The 20912-nt window shown below is 41.8% G+C and overlaps 1 protein-coding gene across 4 annotated transcripts in view; it reads right to left on the bottom strand.

Moving 5' to 3' along the window:
• GPC6 (glypican 6) overlaps positions 1–20912 on the bottom strand; it is a 928307-nt gene that overhangs the window by 417794 nt on the left and 489601 nt on the right. For all 4 annotated transcript variants that reach the window (XM_064143898.1, XM_064143901.1, XM_064143900.1 and 1 more), the window contains one exon: positions 19468–19859. In XM_064143898.1, coding sequence (XP_063999968.1) covers positions 19468–19859 — 392 coding nt within the window. The remainder of the gene's footprint in view (positions 1–19467; positions 19860–20912) is intronic.

Genomic DNA, 20912 nt, shown 5'->3' on the forward strand with positions numbered 1-20912 from the left:
TGGGGGAGAAGTGGGATAAAAAAGAAAATAAAAACTGGACTGTGGGGAATAAAAAGGTAGTCCTGCTCTGTCAGGGGGTTTGGACTGGATGATCTTTTGAGGTCCCTTCCAGCCCCTCCCATTCTGTGATTCTGTGACTAATATACTAGCACTGGTAGCAGCCTGATTCGCTACTGACTGCAGAGGGCTTCTCGGATGCATTGGTAAGACATGCTTAATATATAACACAATGCCTACCACATTTAACATAACTTCTGACTTTTCAATTCAAAACACTCCTGGAAAGTGCACATCTTCATCTGTCCATGAAAGAGCAGCAGTGTCTGTGCTGTAAATATTGTATGGAGAATTATTCTTCAATCCAGATTCATTTGTGTGAAGGACTGCAGGTGGTGTGCAACAGAGACTTCTGCACTTAGCAATAAATAGAAGAAAGACTTTATGCTTCTAGCCAGCCACAATGACTTGGAAACAGTTCTTGAACGTTAGCAGCTGATATTCATTTGTGATCATTTTGCTGCCGAGGTTCCTGATTGTCTGTGGATGGCAATATGCCTCTTGTAAGGTAATATGCCAGCTTTCCAGGACACAGCTGCCAGTCAAATGTGGGCTGAGGTAGGGAGATTGTATTGCACTGCCAAGGCCATCCCATATGCACAAAGAGCATTTTCTTTTGAGAAAGTGGCATACCAGTGCCAAGTGCCCGAGTCAAAATGAGATGTGTGAAGAGGATGAGATGGTGGTTTCAGTCGCTTGACTCTGAGAGAGAAAGGCTGAACTTCTGTATGCACACTGGGGAGCCAGTGAAGAACACAGGTGTCCAGCATATGTGGTCACATACACACATTTACTCAGAAAACAGCCTCCAGCACTGATAAACTGGGGTAACAGAGCCCAGGATTCACATATTACATTTGCCTTCAGAAAACTGGGTCTGTCTAAGCACAATCTTTGACTGATTATAGGATACCAGATAGCAAAAAAGAACTTCAGTAAATACATTGATCAGACCTTAGTCCACCTATTTCCAGCTCCTTTTTCTGCCAGCTAAAGCTGCATATCTTTTATGTACTTCCATAACTTTTATCTAACTCTTTAGAACTGTATTCCCAGGGTATTTAACAATTCTTAAGTTGTACTGACATGAACTGTATTCCCAGGGCATTTAACACTCATCTAATGTTATGTTTTTAATATAAATGGTACAGAGACCTCTGTGTTAATTGCAAAATGGTAACCACAAACACATCAAAAGTCAGAATTAAAACGATGAATGAAACCTAAGCACAGTTTGATCAACAAGTGTCATAGAAACATAGAATCAAACAAGTTGGAAGAAACCTCCAAGATCATCCAGTCCAACCTAGCACCCAGACCTGGCCAATCAACTAAACCATGGCACTAAGTGCCTCAGCCAGGATTTTCTTCAACACCTCCAGGGATGGTGATTCCACCACCTCCCTGGGCAGCCCATTCCAGTGCCAATCACTCTCTCTGCCAACAACTTCCTCCTGACATCCAGCCTAGACCTCCCCTGGCACAACTTCAGACTGTCCCCCTGTTCTGTTTCTGGTTGCCTGGCAGAAGAGAACAGCCCCCACCTGGCTACAACCTCCCTTCAGATAGTTGCAGACAGCAATGAGGTCCCCCCTGAGCCTCCTCTTCTCCAGAGGCCTCCACATTCAGAGAGATGTGATTCTGAGTATATCTATAAAAAATAAATATGTCAGTAGAGGTCAACTTTCCTTTACAATTCTTCTTAGTTTTCTAAGGCTCCTGAGGTATTTTCTTCCTCTGATAATAAATAAAGAGTATAAAACTTGTACAAGAAGATGAAGAATGCATTTTTACCCCTGATATGGTAACAAAGAGGCAAGAAATCTTTTGATTAATGTAATTAATCTTCAGCTATGAAAATAAGTTTTGCCATAAGGCAAAGTTTTATTCTATTAAGTACACAGATAAAACTCTATTACTGATATTGCTGATGTTAATACTCTGAAGTCCTTCCTTACAGCGAGAAGCAAGGTGACTGATGTGAGAGCAGAGAAGAGATAAAATGATCAAATGGTACTTTCTCCCAATGGTATGGCCAGGCTTGGGTAGACTCTTACTTTCAACTACAGCTCCTCTCTGAACCTCACAAAAATGGGGCTGAAATTGTGCCATTTACCACTCCCGTGACTTCCTGAGGCAGAAACAATTTTTCTCACAGTAAATCAGTTTACACCTTTCTGACTACACCAGAATGCAATTTATGGGACAATCTGAAGTCAATTCTCTCATTAGCTAAACCACATGCTTTGAGATGATACCCATTAAAATGCTCAAGCACATCCTGAAAATGGCTTTTTGTGCTTGCTGAGGCAGCAGCTCCCTTGCCATGCTCTGTAACAAAAGGGAAACCTCATCAATCTATTAATCCTTAAAAAAAACCCCAACAAACCAAACAAAATCAAAACAACAACAAAATCTTAATGAAAATTATGGTTCCAGTGGCAAAATAAAAGGAAGAAAAATCCAAGCCAACCACTCTCCTTCTCCAAATAAATTATACTTAAAGTTAAAACTACCTGGCTAAAGGAAACACAACTATTTGGGAACTACATCATACCAAGGCATAAGTGTGTTGATATCCAACTAACACATGTCATTGCACCTTTTTTTTCTTGTTTAAAGCAGTAATATTTGTTTTAAATAATTTGAGACTTGGAAGGAAGCCCTGCTTTATACATATGTCAGTTTTAGTCTGCTGTTTTCAGATCCTACCTGCAGCAACATTTGAACATTGACAAGAGCAGCTCTTGGATGTTTTATGACCGATGCCTGCCAATGTCTGGTTTTGACTCACTCCACAGGACAGGGACAGGGAAAGGGAAGTGCCCCTTATTGATCTGTACTACCATTTCACAGTATTACAGTATCACAGTATCACCAAGGTTGGAAGAGACCTCATAGATCATCAAGTGCAACCCTTTACCACCGAGCTCAAGGCTAGACCATGGCACCAAGTGCCACGTCCAATCCTGCCTTGAACTGCTCCAGGGACGGCGATTCCACCACCTTCCCGGGCAGCCCATTTCATTTGAAGCACCTGGTCAAAAACCTCATCATTATCTCATATTAAAAAATCAAGAAATCATAGAATCAACCAGGTTGGAAGAGACCTCCAACATCATCCAGTCCAACCTAGCACCCAGCCCTGGCCAATCAACTAGACCATGGCACTAAGTGCCTCATCCAGGCTTTGCTTGAACACCTCCAGGGATGGTGACTCCACCACCTCCCTGGGCAGCCCATTCCAATGGCAAAACACTCTTTCTGTATGTAGAATAATCTACACCCACTTGAAGCAACAGACTGAAGAGGACATTTTCCATTTCAATTCAGCAGCAGTCCTACTTTTTATAGTCTGACTTAAGGAAAATGAATTATGAAGCATCACATTTTCCTTATAAAAGAAATTAAGGTTGATTCTGTCTTATTTTAATCTTTATCCATCTTCTGCAAAATTGGCTTCTAATCACTGAGATACTGCACACTTGGATGAACACAGGTTATACAAGAAGAAATTATAACTGGGAATGTAATCTGATGGGTTTGGGTAAGAAGTAACTACTGGACTCTTAAGGAGTGCATGAACATTGTTCTTGATGTCTCTAATGAAATCCTAATCATGATGGGAAAACAACAACTTAAATAGTTATTTTAAAATGTAAACCAGAAGTTACTTTTCAAAAATCACAAGCAAAATGCACAGGTGAGTTTTCTGTAGCTCAAAAAAGAAAGGGGAAAAAAAGAACTCATGTTCTTTCTATTTGTATGATGAATTATATTTAAGCATAAACACAGGTGTGTGGATCTCAATAACTTGTAATCTGTACAAAGGAAGACAGTCCAGTTCAATCCTCATATAACATGGTCAGTTCTCCTTCTGCTTTAGTTGCCAGATCATCGTTACATTAAGCAGTAATCTCCTTCATGTTATGGAAATCTAATCTTGTATTTATAGGTTCTTACTCTTCCTACTAAGGAGTAATACACAGTGACCAGGAAAAGAGTTTTGATCATGAAAAAAAGAAAATCAGTACCTCTAGTACTTAGTACATACCTTTCTTTTGCTAAGTGACAATCTGTTCTATGTCTTATATTGGCCAGCAGTGAGAACATCTTGGTGCTTTACACACCTGACTGCATGGGTCCTACCTCACTACATCAGCACTATTAATGCAATATATCTGTCAAGGCTTATTAAAATTCTTTCTGATGTGTATCTTGGATCATAAACCTCCACACTGTGTTGATATTGCCTAAGGGAATGTCCTTGTAGCACCGAATCTCTGCAGATGGGATGATAAAAGAGAAATGTTCAAAACTTTGTAAAGTTCAGTCTCTAGCAGAGCTTTCTCTTCCAACACCTGTCTTGAACAGTGTTTTCTGGTTTCACTCTGTACTTAGTGTTCAAAAAATGGCTTACAGACCATTATAACTAATGGAGAAAAATCTGTCTTGCAGATAAATAATTGATAGATTAAAAACCAGATTATGGATCTCAATCCATTTTCACAGATACACACTTCTCAGGGCTTTGTATACTCGTTGTGCCCTTGCCAGTCCCCAGGTAGCAAATAAACTCTGGCAGCCAGTTCACTCAGTAGAGTGAGCAAAAACTTATCAAGGCAGATGAAGAAGTGATTTTTGCTCCTGTTCTTCTTCCTGTATGCAATTTCTTCTGCTTTTCTATTTGTAATGAATTGCCACAGGGCACAGCCTTTGCCCTTAGGGACTGTAAACATTGTGCTCCCCAGCTCAGGATACATCTCTCATGTGCTATACACTCCAGAACCATGGTAAACCTTTACAGTATATCTAAGTAAGTCACAGGGCTGAAATTCCACTGTTGATGGTTTAATGTGAACTTAACTACACGTATGGGTAGTCTACAAATATTTTGCCTATGTTAACTCATAGTTAACTGTTTTTATGTTTTTAAATGGTCATTTTTTGGGATATAAAATCTGTTACTCCAAATTTCCTCAGCAATAACTTCCCATCAGTAAGTTCCTGAGTTTCCCTGTAAAGGACTTAGCCTTAATAAACTTTGTTTCCTACCTGATTTTACACAGCTTTGAACAATCAAGCTCTAATCAAAGTACAGATTGAAGTCAAAGGCTAAGGTACTTCTTACTGCAACAGGAAGGAAAGTGTGAGGAGGCAGATGAGAGTGGTGAGAGTCTGGAATGGGTTGCCCAGGGAGGTGCTTAAGGTCCTGTCCCTGGAGGTGTTTAAGGCCAGGCTGGATGGGGCTCTGGCCAGCCTGATCTAGGGTAGGGTGTCCCTGGGCATGGCAGGGGGATTGGAACTAGATGATCCTTGTGGTCCCTTCCAACCCTGACTGATTCGATTCTATTCTACAGATGGAGACACAGACTGAATCTTAAGTAGGGAATTAATCTTTACAGATAAAAATATATACTCTACTGCAATAGGTACATTCACAGTGCTTCAGTACTAAGCTAAGTCTGGAAGACATTTCTCTCAGCAGCATTATTGAGGAATCAAACTAAAGGTAAGATACAACTTTAGGCTTCTTTCTTTGGGGTCAATGAAGGCACTTTGGGTTTAAGATTCATCTTTCCTGCCCTCCTCCTCTCCCTTTGAAAAAACAACCAACCATTTATTTTATACAATAATTTCTCAAATTGTGGACACTTAAAAAAATATTCCTGTAACTACATATATATGAGTAATAATTACATATATTAAATACATATATATATGTAATTATATATACACACACATATATATATAATTATATATATAGAATAAAAAGGAAGAAAAAGTAAATGTACTGTAGAAGAGCTTGGCAGCCAGCTTCCTCTGATAGTTTTGGAGTTCCCAGAGCAGAAATTAATCTGCAAACATTCTTCACCCAAAATTGTAACTTTGATTTAAGTGAAATCCTTAACCACATTAATTTCCAGTTGATATATCCTACCTTGCTATTAAATGCCTAATGCTGCATAAGGTGAATTATGTAACAATAAGAAAGTGGTGCTGAATTAAGGTATTCCTAAGGAAAAAAACTTCTTTACTTTGAGGGGGTGAGAGCATTGGAATAGACTGGGCAGAGAGGTTGTGGAGCCTCCTTCTCTGAAAATCCACAAAACTAGCTTGGGGATACTGCTAAGCAGGAGTGAAGTGGGGAGTCTGTACATGCTTCCTGAGTAAAGATACTGATAATCACACAAGCAGGAGTGAAGTGGGGAGTCTGTACACGCTTCCTGAATAAATCCAGTAATTTTTCCAGTGGTGTGTTCATCACAGTAACACTAAGGTTGGAAGAGACCTCACAGATCATCAAGTCCAACTCTTTACCACAGAGCTCAAGGCTAGACCATGGCACCAAGTGCCACATCCAATCCTGCCTTGAACAGCCCCAGGGACAGCGACTCCACCACCTCCCCAGGCAGACCATTCCAGTATCCAATGACTCTCTCAGTGAAGAACTTTCTCCTCACCTCTAGCCCAAATTTCCCCTGGAAAATGCCTAAATTTCCCCTGGATTGTTACATTGATAAGATGTCTCAAATCAAAGACTAGAAGCCAAACTTGCGTAGTACCGAGGCAGACCTGAACATCAAACAACTCTGGCAGTTCTAAAAGCAAAACCATTTTCACGAATGGGGATGATGTTGACAGGCTAAAACTGTGCTGAGGTGTTAGGGAAAGGCAAGACCTTGCATGCCAGCTGCCAAAGGATGGCAAACCATTATGAAGGATAGGCAGGCTTTTCTTGTATTAAAATCCTCTCTCTATACGCTTTCAGCTCTTGGCTGTGTAATCATAAAAGAATTGCCATGATAGCCTAGATATGTGGACTGATGTGCTAGTGTGAAGCTAGTTAGAATGTTTTGGTGAGAGGGATTAGATCACAGGCTACTAAAGGGAAACAGGATGATGTCTACTTCACTCATAGACTAGCTGAGAGGTATAAGAACAAGAATCCAAACATAGATAAGGCACTTCATCTGCTGGGGAGCTTGGAGCTGCATTTTTTTTTCTCTCACTATCCTCTCTGTCATTTCTCTGATTAATCCACTTTGCTTCCTAACCCCCCTGGCCGAACCTCCATTCTTCCTTGGGACTGAGGTAAGGTTGAGAGGGGTGGGAGAAGGTGGAAGGGTGGTTGGAAGCCCCTCCTGGGGACTCAGGTTTCTGGGAGGGCTGTTGTGTTTCTGTATTACCTTTTACCTTGTCTATTTCTGTATGTAACTGTATATACTGTAAATATCTGCTTGTATATTGTGCTAAGCTGTAAATAATAAGCTTCATTCAAATTTCCAAAGCTGGTTAAGTCATGTCTGGGTGACTTCCAAAGTGTAGGGGGCAGGGAACACCCAAACCATCACAACTGAACACAAGTGACATCTTCTTTTCAGGCATGATTAAGGTAAAAAATTGGCTAGTTTGTGGCATAAAAAAGTCCTGTAAGAAGCAGACACCAGGGGACGGGGATAAGATGACCAGAAATATTATTTCTTTCTAACAATGAAATGCTTCATTTTGTACCTCTATGTTCATACTGTTTTTCTTTTGCTTAAGATGGAATTTGAGATGGAAGACATGAGCAGACAATGTAACCAACTGTCACTGACCTTTGAATAGCTGAGAATTTAACTTAGATGCACATGTTTGATTTCAGACTTCATAACTTTAGAGTCTCAAAGAAATCTGACTTTTTCAATGTATTGCTGATGACTTTGCTGGCTACAAGACTTAAGCAGATAATACATTTAAATTCCAGTTAGTACTCCTGGTGAGTTTTAGATAAATGAATGGTTTCTGTAGAAACCTGAAGACTGAAGAATCTATTGTTTTCATGCTCCTGGCTCACAGGAGAAGTAAAATGAGTTGCTTTTATCAAATTGTCAGTGGAAAGCAATGCTTCCATAGACTGCCTTTGAAACAGAATTAAGAAAATCTGTACTGGGGTAATTCTCGAAAGTCAGCATACTGTAAGATGATGTAGACCTCCTTGCATTGCTTAGCCATCAGATTTTATAATCTTCTACTTATTTCCTTTTGATTCTTAGAATCATAGAACCGTAGGATGAGTCAGGGTTGGAAGGGACCACAAGGATCATTTAGTTCCAACCCCACTGCCATGCCCAGGGACACCCTATCCTAGACCAGGCTGCCCACAGCCTCATCCAGCCTGGCCTTAAACACCTCCAGCAATGGGGACTCGACCACCTCCCTGGGCAACCCATTCCAGGCTCTCACCACTCTCATGCTCAACAACTTTCTCCTCACAGCCAGTCTGAAACTCCCCACCTTCAGCTTTGCTCCATTGCCCCTCATCCTCTCACTCCCTGAGAGCCTAAAAAGTGCCTCCCCAGCTTTTTTGTAGGTCCCTTTCAGGTACTGGAAGGCCACAAGAAGGTCACCTCACAACCTGCTGAACCTCCTCTTCTCCACACTGAACAGCCACAACTCTTTCAGTTTGTCCTCATAGCAGAGCTGCTCCAGCCCTCTGATCATCCTTGTGGCCCTTCTCTGGACATGATCCAGCATGTCCACATCCCTCTTGTAATAAGGGCTCTAAAACTTGATGCAGTACTCCAGGTGGTTTCTCAGCCAAGGGGTGTAGAGGGAGAGAATCACCTCCCTCACCCTGCTGCTCACACTTCTCCTGATGCAGTCCTTCTGAATTTTCTTTTAATCTCTTTTGCTAAAACAGAAAAATGTAAAATCTACTCTAAGATTAATAACAAAGGAGTAAATCTAGCAAGGTCATCAAGCTCCTAGGTGAGCTTTGCTTCTTCACCATCACTTTTGTCATGACTTGGCTGTGTGTCATGTCATAGAATCAGCCAGGTTGGAAGAGACCTCCAAGATCATCCAGTCCAACCCATCACCCAGCCCTATCCAGTCAACTAGACCATGGCACCAAGTGCCATGCATGATGATAACTCCTTTGCTCTAGGAATCCCTCTGAAAAAGTCCTCTGTGTTCTCTTTGCATAACTTCTGCAGGTGCCACACCACATCAGCATCTTTTATAGATGGAAAATACAACTGATACAAAAACTTGGAAGGATTGTACACAAAATATGCTTTTCTGCAATCCCAAAGAAAACCTGATTTGAATAATTATTTGTCTAATGTGTTGTGACAGTGTTTAATGACATCGTTAAACCAAAATGGATTCATTTTGGGTTTTGATGTACATGTAGAAGTTTTGTATGAAGCTGAATTAAAGCTATTTTCTGTGCCATAAGCACAAACCCAGCAAAATCACTGCAATCATAAGTTCTTTGCATATGAATGATACAAAGAATCCAGGAAGACAGGACTGCTGTAAATTTAGACATGTGAAGTGGTATAGAGTAGGAATAAAATAGGTTCATAGACCTACTTAAGGGATACTCAGCAAGGCTGAATGTCTCTCTGAGCAGAATGACTCAGTTAAATGTGAGTTATTAAGATCAGTTTCAATCTAGATGAATGAAATTTAAGCACCTAAAATGGAGAAGCCAATCTGGATTACATCTGACAATTCTAATCAATAGGACATGGATGGTAGATTTTGCAGACCTCTTATCATAGGATCAACCAGGTTGGAAGAGACCTCCAAGATCATCCAGTGCAACCCATCAACCAGCCCTGTCCAACCAACTAAACCTCAGCCAGGCTTTTCTTGAATGCCTCCAGGGATGGCAACTCCACCACCTCCCTGGGCAGCCCATTCCAATGCCAATCACTCTCTATGGCAACAACTTCCTCCTAACATCCAGCCTAGACCTCCCTTGGCACAACTTCAGACTGCGTCCCCTTCTTCTATTGCTGGTTACCTGGGAGAAGAGACCAACTCCCACCTGGCTACAACCTCTTGCCTTCATTCTTCTTTTGGTGGAGTTATTTTAGGCCTTTTCTTCCAAGATGTTGTTCTGGGACATCTAAATTTTTTGGTGCATTTAAAGTGTAAAATACATCAGTGCAGCTTCAAGATGTCTAGGAAATATGGAAGGCATCTGATGTGTCAGCAAATTAATTAGGGTGGTTTATATTTCTCTTCTTGCAAAGAAAGGAGGAAAAATTTCCTGTATAACTGAACCTCAATTCAGATGTTACTTCCCACAAAGCTATCCATGTCACAGACATCTCTGAGCCCTGGAACTTCCCTAGTTGGAAAATTTCTGGACTCCTCACCCAAAGTACACCAAGGCACAGGAAGAGGATAAAAAGAACGTGGCTCATCCATGGCATGATTCATTGGTGCCTACAACTACCTGAAGGGAGGTTGTAGCCAGGTAGGGGTTGGTCTCTTCTCCCAGGCAACCAGCAGTAGAACAGAGAGACACAGTCTCAAGTTGTGCTGGGACACGTATAGGCTGGATGTAAAGAGGAAGTTACTATGCACTACACTGCACTTGATCTTAGCCAAAAGGCTGAGAAGCCTGGGGGTGTTCAAGAAAAGACTGGATGAGACACTTAGTGCCATGGTCTAGTTGACTGGATAGGGCTGGGTGCTAGGTTGGACTGGATGATCTTGGAGATCTCTTCCAACATGGATGATTCTATGATTCTAAGTTCTTCCCAGAGAGAGTGATTGACATTGGAATGGGCTGCCCAGGGAGGTGGAGTGGCCATCCCTATAGAGGTGTTGAAGAAAAGCCTGGCTGAGGCACTTAGTGTTGTGGTGTAATTGATTGCACAGGGCTGAGTGATAGGTTGGGCTGGATGATCTTGGAGATCTCTTCCAACTTGGTTGACTCTATGATTCTATCACACAAACTAGCTCTTGGAAAGATATATTCATTCAACTAACACTCAAAGAACAGATGACTCCAAAAACATTAAAAAAGATAGGCACAGGAGCAATCATAAAAGCTCTGCTTGCTCAGCTGGACAGTTCCTAACTAACTGTTTGGATTAAGGATTAAAATTCAGTGAAAATCACAGTTCTTTTTAGATCTCCTTTTCCTCTGTGACTCAAACAAGCCAAACCTCTCCAGCCAATGAAGTTAAAATATCCAGGACACGTAGCTCTTTATCTGTCACACCTCACAAATCACATTTTCCAGCATTCAAGTACTATTCGTTTTGGCTTTTAATTACCTGACTTATCAGCATGTCATATTTCTCCCCCTGTTTCTGCAATAATTACATTCTGAGTCAGTGTGACATTCAATATTGACCTTTATTTATGGCTCTCACAAACTGTTGAATGTTTATTTATAAACCATGAAAAGCAGAGTTTGTAAGAATATTGATTCAGCCTATTAGAAAAGCAGTAGCAGAGCATTCTGTGAGTAGAAGTAATCACAGGCAATTACTAAAGACTGCCTTTCACTACTAATCTTGGGTTTAACCTTATAATTTTATTACTGCATTTGTTTCACTTTGCTTATATATCACCAGGTTCCTAATGAGAAGTCTGGTATTAACATAATTTAATAATATTCAGGGGAAGAATGGTTTTAATTGGCTTTAAAAGATGGAGACCTATAGCCTCTGCCACACAATCAGAAAAGTATTGTAACAGCCTTTTTTATTTTGCAATAAATGATAATTAATATTTAAATGCATTAACAAAATAAGTTCTCGGTGGCTGGGTCACAAATCTTTGATGTTTATGCCACTAACAAAACTACTAACTGCTCCTAATGATGCCCCTGAGCTAAGCTTCACTTTACTCCTGGTATAAAACTACTTTCATTGCCAGTAGCATGAATTTGTAAGCGTGAAAGGCAAAGTCAGACTGAGAACAATCCTTCTTGTCCTTATCACAGTATGTAATGGGGAGAAAGTGGTTGAATCCAGAGAAAAACACAACCCAAAACCCAGTCAAGCTCAGAGGAAAACAGGACAAGCAAGCAATAAGTAAACTCCTAGATCTATGTTGTAGGCAGCGCTACAGGCCAGGGAAAGAGTGGCTGGAGAGCAGCCAGGAAGAAACCAACCTGAGGGTACTGGTGAATAGTAGGCTGAACATCATCCTGCATCAGGAACAGTGTGACCAGCAGGACAAAAGAGGTTATTCTTCCCCTGTACTCAGCACTGGTCAGGCCACACCCTGAGTCTGTGTCCAGTTCTGTGTTCCTCAATTCAAGAGAGATGTTGAGGTGCTGGAATGTGTCCAGAGAAGGGCAACAAAGCTGCTGAGAGGCCTGGAACACAGCCCTGTGAGGAGAGGCTGAGGGAGCTGGGGGTGTGCAGCCTGCAGAAGAGGAGGCTCAGGGGTGACCTCATTGCTGTCTACAACTACCTGAAGGGAGGCTGTAGCCAGGTGGGGTTGGTCTCTTCTGCCAGGCAACCACAACAGAACAAGGGGACACAGTCTCAAGTTGTGCCGGGATAGGTGTAGGCTGGATGTTAGCAGGAAGTTCTTCACAGAGAGAGTGATTGGCATTGGAATGGGCTGCCCAGGGAGGTGATGGAGTTGCCATCACTGGAGATGTTAAAGAAAAGACTGGATGGGGCACTTAATGCCATGGTCTAGTTGACTGGCTAGGGCTGGGTGCTAGGTTGGACTGGATGATCTTGGAGGTCTCTTCCAACCTTGTTGATTCTATGATCTATTATCTGTTAAGTAGTTCTGGGGGAGGTCTAGGCTGGATGTTAGGTGGAAGCTGTCGCCTGAGAGAGTGATTGGCATTGGAATGGGCTGCCCAGGGAGGTGGAGTCGTTGACCCTGGAGGTGTTCAAGCAAAGCCTGGCTGAGGCACTTACTGCCATGGTGTAGTTGACTGTCTAGAGCTGGGTGCTAGGTTGGACTGGATGATCTTGGAGGTCTCTTCCAAGCTGATTGATTCTATGATTGTATGATTTGGGAAAATTATTTCAGGACTCATAAGCTCCTAGAAGTCATAAATACCTCCCCTTCTAATATTTTAGTTGCTTTATCCTCCCCATCTGTTTTTTCTGCTTACATTTTCTACTGCTCAGTGCCAGCCCAGAGACAGCATTATGATCACTGAGAATGTTTTGATGGGAGTCAGAGAGAATAATTTAGTAGTATTTTCTTGTAAAGTATCCAGAGCTCAGACATAGTAAAAGATTAACATGAATATATGCATATGTCTTTTTTACCACGTTATTGGGATTCACAGCTGGCAGCAACTTCAGAAATATTTTCTGTAGCTGCTTCAGTTTAATACCAAATACAAAACCAGAGCTTTATAGTAAGGTGGGGGTTTTGTTGTGGTGGTGGTGGTTTTTTTGTTGTTGTTTGGTTGTTTCTGTTCTTTTTTCTCCAGGAAAAAAAAAAAAAAGAGAGAAAAACAAAGTACATTTTAAAACACTGACATTTCAATATGCTCTGCTCTTATGGGGGCATTAGATATGGAACAATTCCTTCTGAGTGTGTGGCCCATCAACTCCTTTACAGAAATGTGCCTGAAGAAGTTGACAAAGTAAATTAAAGGACCAAAGGAGAAGCTATTGCTGACTTTAATAAGCCTTTTCATGGTGTTTAAGACAAGAAAAGACTGGATGAGGCACTTAGTGCCATAGTCTAGTTGACTGGACAAGGCTAGTTGATAGGTTGGACTGGATGCTCTTGGAGGTGTCTTCCAACCTGGTTGCTTCTGTGATTCTGATCTATGATTTTTCTGCATGGGAGGGCTTTGACAGGGGCAGCTGGGTGTGGTAACAGGTCCAAAAACAGAAAACAAAAAACACTTATCAGCACATGATGTTGCAGTCAGAACATGCCAGCCAGTGCAGGCAATGGACAAAGGCTTCTGTAAAAGAACTGCCATAGGTCTGCTTTTTATTTTCACAGAATCACAGAACTTTAGAGGTTGGAAGGGACCTCCAGAGACCACCGAGCCCCTCTGCCAAGGAAGGATCACCTAGAGTAGTTCACACAGGTGGGTTTTGAAAGACTACAGAGAAGGAGCCTCCACAACCTCTCTGGGCAGCCTGTTCCAGTGCTCCATCACCCTCTCTCTCTCTCTCTCTCTCTCTCTTTTTCTCTCTTTGATTTTTATTGGTTTTGTCATTTCTCTTGGCTTACTCAGATGTGCCATTCTTATCACAGAATCTCTCAGTATTATAGTACAATGAATATTAAATCTGTTCTGAATCTGGATGACTTCCAAACCAGCAACAGAAGCTATTTACCTGTCTCTCTTCTGGTTACAAATTTGTGTGCTAACTCTAATTGTTGCAGTCTTTTTAAAGTTGTGTTTAAATAAAAGAATTTGTCATTTTCTACACTGGCTAGACCAGCATAATTATCCACAGTTAGGAGATGCTTATGAAACCTTGGATTTCAGAGTAATCATAGCCTTTCATTGAGATGTTTATTAACCCTGAACATATCATGTTCCTTGAGAATCTTCACATCTGTCTCACTAGGCTGCATATGGCACAAAGTCCCTAAACCCAGCAATCATTTACTATTTGCTGTGGGTATGAATACAGATACTGAGACATTCTTGGCAGTCAGCCCCTCAATCAAAGCACATTCTATGTTTAAGTAAAAAAATGTTCATTTCATTAATCTTTTAATGGGATTACAGGGTAACAATCCTAAAGATGTGTGGGGCCAGCAGGTCAAGGCAGGTGATTCTGCTCCTCTGTGTCCAGTTCTGGGCCCCTCAATTCAAGAAAGATGTTGAGGTACTGGAGCATGTCCAGAGAAGGGCAACAAAGCTGGTGAAGGGCCTGGAACACAAACCCTATGAGGAGAGGCTGAGGGAGCTGGGGGTGTGCAGCCTGCAGAAGAGGAGGCTCAGGGGTGATCTTATTACTGTCTACAATTACCTGAAGGGACATTGCAGCCAGGTGGGGGGTGGCCTCTTCTGCCAGGCAACCAGCAACAGAACAAGAGGACACAGTCTCAAGTTGTGCTGGGGGAAGTATAGGCTGGATGTTAGGAGGAAGTTGTTGCTGGAGAGAGTGATTGGCATTGGAATGGGCTGCCCAGGGAGGTGGTGGAGTCACTGTCCCTGGAGGTGTTCAAGAAAAGCCTGTCTGAGGCACTTAGTGCCATGGTCTAGTTGACTGGCTAGGGCTGGGTGCTAGGTTGGACTGGACGAACTTGGAGGTCTCTTCCAACCTGGTTGATTCTATGATTCTCTCTGTTGAGACCCCACCTGAAGTATTGTGTCCAGCTCTGCAGTTGCAGGACAAGAACATGAACCTGTTGGACTGGGTCCTGAAGAGGATGAAAAAAAATAAACAAAGGGCTAGAATGTTTATCTTATGAAGAAATGCTGAGAGAGTTTGCCTTTTTTCAGTCTGGAGAAGAGAACACTCAGGGGAGAACTTATTGCATTCTAAGTACATTGTAAGTACATTCTCAAGTTGTGCCAAGGGAGGTCTAAGCTGGATGTTAGGAGGAGGTTCTTCCCAGAGAGAGTGATTGGCATTGAAATGGGCTGCCCAGGGAGGTGGTGGAGTCACTGTCCCTGGAGGTGTTCAAGAAAAGACTGGATGAGGCACTTAGTGCCATGGTCTAGCTGACTGGATAGGGCTGGGTGCTAGGTTGGACTGGATGCTCTTGGAGGTCTCTTCCAACCTGGTTGATTCTATGATTCTACATAAAGGGGGCCTATAAGAAAGATGTGGACAAAGTTTTCAGCATGACCTGCTGTCAGAGGACAAGGGGTAATGGCTTTAAACTGAAAGAGGTTTTTTTTGTTTTGTTGCTGTTGTTGTTTTTGTTTTAACAATAAGCACAGTGAAATATGGAAACAGACTGTTCAGAAAGGTGATAGATGCTTCATCCCTGAGCAACTTGATCTAGTTAAAGATGTCCTTGATCACTGCAGGAAGGTTGGATTAGATGACCTTTAAAGGTCACTTGCAACTCAAACTATTCTATGCCTCTGTGATTCTATGAGAATTTGAATTGAAAGCGTGCTCAGGAGATCTTCAGTCCAACTGGCTTATCAAAGCTGGATCAGGTCTGAGCTGAGACCTGCATGACTTGGTCACTTCAAAGGGCTTTGTACAATAAGACCTTCATGGATGGAGCCTGAATAGGATCCCTGGGTGTCATGGAAGGCCAAAATAGGCCTAAAATGTCCTGGCTTGTCAAGACATGTTTTCCTGTGCCCCCTCTCTTCTGCTGTTGGGAGAAGCAAAGGCCTGGTGCCTTCAAGTCTCTTTCTTCCAAGTTGTAAACAAGGTATCCTCACGTGTTTATACACTTGTTTGTGTTCTGCCCTAAAAAGGTAAAATCAAGTCCTGACTTTACCTAAAACGGTCACATTTGGCAAACTGCCATTCTGATTGGCTAGTCTGTGGCCAAAAAGCCATTAGTTTTGGGCTGCATTGATAAAAAGAGAAGAGCAGGCAAGACAAGGTGCCTCTGCCATTGCTTCTGCCTTATCATGCTTCTGCCTCATTGCTCTCTGCTGCTGTATCCTGCCATGCTTTTGCTTTATTTGCTTTGCAGCATTATGTCTGCTGAGCTATAAGCCAGCTCTGCTACATAATAACAACCCCTGATATTTTGGATTTGTCTACCTGGAAACTTGCCGTGCCTCAAGTTTACCAGGGAATAAGCATTAAGTGCCTCCCAATGTGGCAAGAAGTGCCACTGACACTGTGTCCATCTGCACACCTGCAAGACATCCTGCTTGCACCTCTCCAAACCTCTGTGTCAAGTCTGGAGTCCAAGAGAAACCAGGTCAGAGATCATCTGCTTCTCTCCCAGCACCCTGGTAGAGCCTGGGAAGATTCAGAAGTCTTAACAACTATCAAGACACTGACAGAACTCCCTTCAAGTGTTTGGGTACTGTCTGGAAACTGTAGATAGCCCCAGAAGTCCAAAGATATTATTTTGTGGGTAAATACTTAAAGCCTCTTTGTGATTGAATCCAAGTGCCTTCTACCTTAAGCAGAGAGAGGCCTCTCGAGTCCTTCTCTAGTGGACAAGCAGTATAATTGACCTCAGAAACCTCTTTCCAGTTGTAAAAGTTTAATTTTTGTTGTATTTTGCTAGTTATTTGTTCAGTGTTCTAGATTCCATGATTTTTCATCTGTGTAATGTTTTTTTCATGACCATACAGAGAACCTGATTAAAAATAGGTAATGTGGCAAGATTAAATATAGTAATATCAAAATTAATACATGATAGTCACTTTTTAAGTAGTCCCACCCATACCACCACCACACTGGGCAACTGATCCACTACTTCATCATCCTCATAGTGAAGCTTCTCCTTATATGCCATCTACGCTGGTCTTTTTTTTAAGTCATGCCTGTCATACCTCATCATATGCCACTGTGAAGAGTTTTGCTGCATCATCTTGATTACCTCCCTATAGGCACCAGGAGCTGCTACTAGGTGCCTCTCGAGTCACTGCTCTCCCCCATGCTGAACAAGACCCAGTCACACAGCCTATCCTCACAGGACAAGTAATCCAGTCCTGATCATGCTGGTGGCCTTCACTGAACTTGTTTCAGTTTGGCAATATCTTTCTTGTGTGGGAAGGGCCCCAAACTAAATACAGCATTCTAGATACTAAGAGCATCAGTATTTATGTATATACAAAGAAAAGAATCTGTACTGTATCACGCACTACCCAACAACCACTTTTAAAGATTTCAAAGTTCTGCTTTCATGTCAAAAGAAAAAAGAAAACAAAACACCCAGAAGCATCATTGAGCTATTGTTATCATCCTCAAGTGACACTACAAAAACGCTCATTTTATGATTACAGAGTTAGTAGCTATCATTATAAGACCATAGGATCAGTTAGTTGGCTTGTGCTAAACCCTTTTCTTGGAAGGGTTTATGTGCATAAAACCCAGCAGGCAAGATGAAAACATTTCCTGGGTATGTGAGTGGGGAGACAACTGCACATTCTACACAGTCATGTACATACACAGGGAAAGCAACATCCCAGCAGACAGTTCATACCTGAGTCTGTCTGGAATTGAACACAAATTACATAGCTGACTCCCTACAGCCTCATCCAGTCGAAGCATCAAGGCCTAATGCCTACTGGTGACTGTGACATCACTTCTCAGCACTTCCACTTAAAGCCTGACTCCCTGGGACACCACTGCTTTTCAGATGAAATCTGTGCAGAAACATACGTTCTGCACGCTTGGAGGCTAAATAGCCTTATCTGCCCCTGAGCACATTATGAGGGCTGGGATTTCATCCTGGTGCCCTTCCTCTGATTGGAAAGCACTGTAAGAATTGACAGTGCTAGAAAAAGAAGGCAACCCTGGAGCCCAGGAAGGCACTTTGGAGGAAGAGACCTTGATTATAGCTGAGTAACCAGGATCATATGTTTCATTCACTGACTTTTGAGTGCCAAATGACCCTTTCTTCCCATGCAATCTCCTAGGCATAAAATCAAGCTCTTACTATAGGACTACCTCGATGTCTTCACTGCTTCTCAATTTGTAATTACAAAATAGCACATCATACAGGATAAATGAAGTTTAGAAGTCTTACCTTTTGAGCACTTGAATTGCAGTCTACTGTACAATATATTTGCTCTATCTTTACCTCACCTTTTGGCTATGGTTTAAGCGAAGCAAGTGAGCTAATTCTCTTGAGAAAGAGCAGTATCTTAGGCTTGCAAATGCAGGAAAGCATTGTATAAGGCAACTATCAGTCATACATGTACTTATTGTTCCTAAGTGACTACTTGGGAATTTCTTAGTGGAACTCACTACAGCAATTCATAATTTAGAATATAGTTAAGGTCCAGAAACACTTAGAGGACTGTGAAATACTCAGGTCAGAGAGAAAAAATCTAGTTGGAGCAGCAATTCAGAGAACTCTACCTGAGTTTAAAACACTGTATAAGAAAAAGTTATTCAAGCACATTTCTGGAACCCAAGCAACTTAATTTTGTGCATGGTTTTTATTTTTTTCTCACCTAGCTTTAATTATGTGAAACTCTCAAGGACTGCAGCGGTCACAAATATTTGCATAGATAAATAATGAAAACTGAAATAAATGCAAGTGAAAAGGTTCTTTGGAAAAGCTCAAGCTCCAGAGGTGTCACCATGTGTCTATTTTCTGATCAAAAACATGAACTAGACATTTAAAACAAAATCCCTCAGACAGTTGAATGATGAATGAATGCTATGAAGGCTGTGCTGCCCTAATGAACAGCAGCATGAATCTGCTTGAAACATTTACATTCTGTCATAATCATCATCTTTTATATATGTAACCAGTTTTGAATTATTAATGTGAATCACTACCGTGCTATAACACTGATGTGTACTTGTATTTCACTCCACCTTAAGCACAGAGAAATACTTTCTAGCTAGTATCACATCAGTGTCCCCAGAAGGAATGCAAACCAACCATTGGCCCTACTTATAACCATAGGATGGGTATATCAGCAGGCATAAAAAGCAACCAAAGAAACACCCTCCCTCATATTAAAAAAAAAAGAAGTGTATGATGGGTTTTCACTTCTTGAGCAAGTGTGAAACAAATTCAAGCCTTAAAACCCCCTGATTTTGAGATTACCTTGGATACTCTGTTCGCAACCTCTCTGCCAACTGTCAGCCCCTGAACGAAGGTCCGTGCGGCAATGAACGCTCTCGTCACTTGAACCTTCAGCTTCCTGGGTACATCTCCAAACGGCTTCAGTTGGTCTGTGTACTTGCTGACACACTCCAAATAGTCCTCAGAGAAATGGTACTGGGGGTTTATGAGTTGGAACATCCGCTCCAGCAGCCGAGCCCAGAAATCATTGAGCATTTCCTCCAAATTCACGTTGCCTCCCGTGTAATATCGCTTCAGCTCTGTGAAGAGGTCCTGGAACACCTCTGAGTTCTGCATGTACAGCATGCCATATGTCCGGACAAACATGTCATTTAATGACCTCTCTGCGTTTTCCAGAAGCTCTCGGAAAAATTCTGCAGGGAAAAGAAGCAGGCGTTAATGGATAGGTTAGCAGGGTGTGCCCCTGTGTTACCGCTAGTAAACTTTGCTGCTGCTACCACAGCACTTCACTAGTGAAGTTTGCTTATTTAGATAGGAAATAGTTTCATTAGAGGTAAAGATAAATAGAGTGCAACCCAAATTCCCAATGCAACAAAGTGGAGAGATGTAGAACCTTCAATGCTGAATGCAAAAAAATCACTTAAAAGAACTTTAATGAGGGAAGTTTCACTTCATGCACTATTTGGAGAATCATAGAATCATAGAATCAACCAGGTTGGAAGAAACCTCCAAGATCATCCAGTCCAACCTAGTACCCAGCCCTATCCAATCAACTAGACCATGGCACTGAGTGCCCCATCCAGTCTTTTCTTCAACATCTCCAGGGACAGTGAATCCACTACCTCCTTGGGCAGCCCATTTCAATGCCAATCACTCTCTCTGGGAAGAACTTCCTCCTAACATCCAGCCTAGACCTCCCCGAGCACAACTTGAGAGATAACAATCCCTGTTATTTGCAAGATCATATGCTAAATCTTCTGAGCTAAAAGCAAAGTCTTTGATGTGATGACTTAAACTGAAAATCTAATGATTTAAAAATAATATAAAATATATTGCATTATATACAAATATATTCTATTATATATATTATTATAATATAATAGCCAGGTGGGGGGTGGCCTCTTCTCCCAGGAAACCAGCAATAGAACAAGGGGACACAGTCTCAAGTTGTGCCAGGGTATGTATAGGCTGGATACTAGGAAGAAGTTCTTCACAGAGAGAGTGATTTCCCATTGGAATGGGCTGCCCAGGGAGGTGGTGGAGGCACCGTCCCTGGGGGTCTTCAAGAAAAGACTGGATGAGGCACTTAGTGCCATGGTCTAGTTGACTGGACAGGGCTGGGTGAGAGGTTGGACTGGATGATCTTGGAGGTCTCTTCCAACCTGGTTGATTCTATGATTCTATGATTCTATGATTATATTTTATATATAGTGTAATATAAAAATAACTAATATATATCTATATAT

Source organism: Pogoniulus pusillus, chromosome 5, assembly GCF_015220805.1.
Source record: "Pogoniulus pusillus isolate bPogPus1 chromosome 5, bPogPus1.pri, whole genome shotgun sequence".
Classification (NCBI taxonomy): domain Eukaryota; kingdom Metazoa; phylum Chordata; class Aves; order Piciformes; family Lybiidae; genus Pogoniulus; species Pogoniulus pusillus.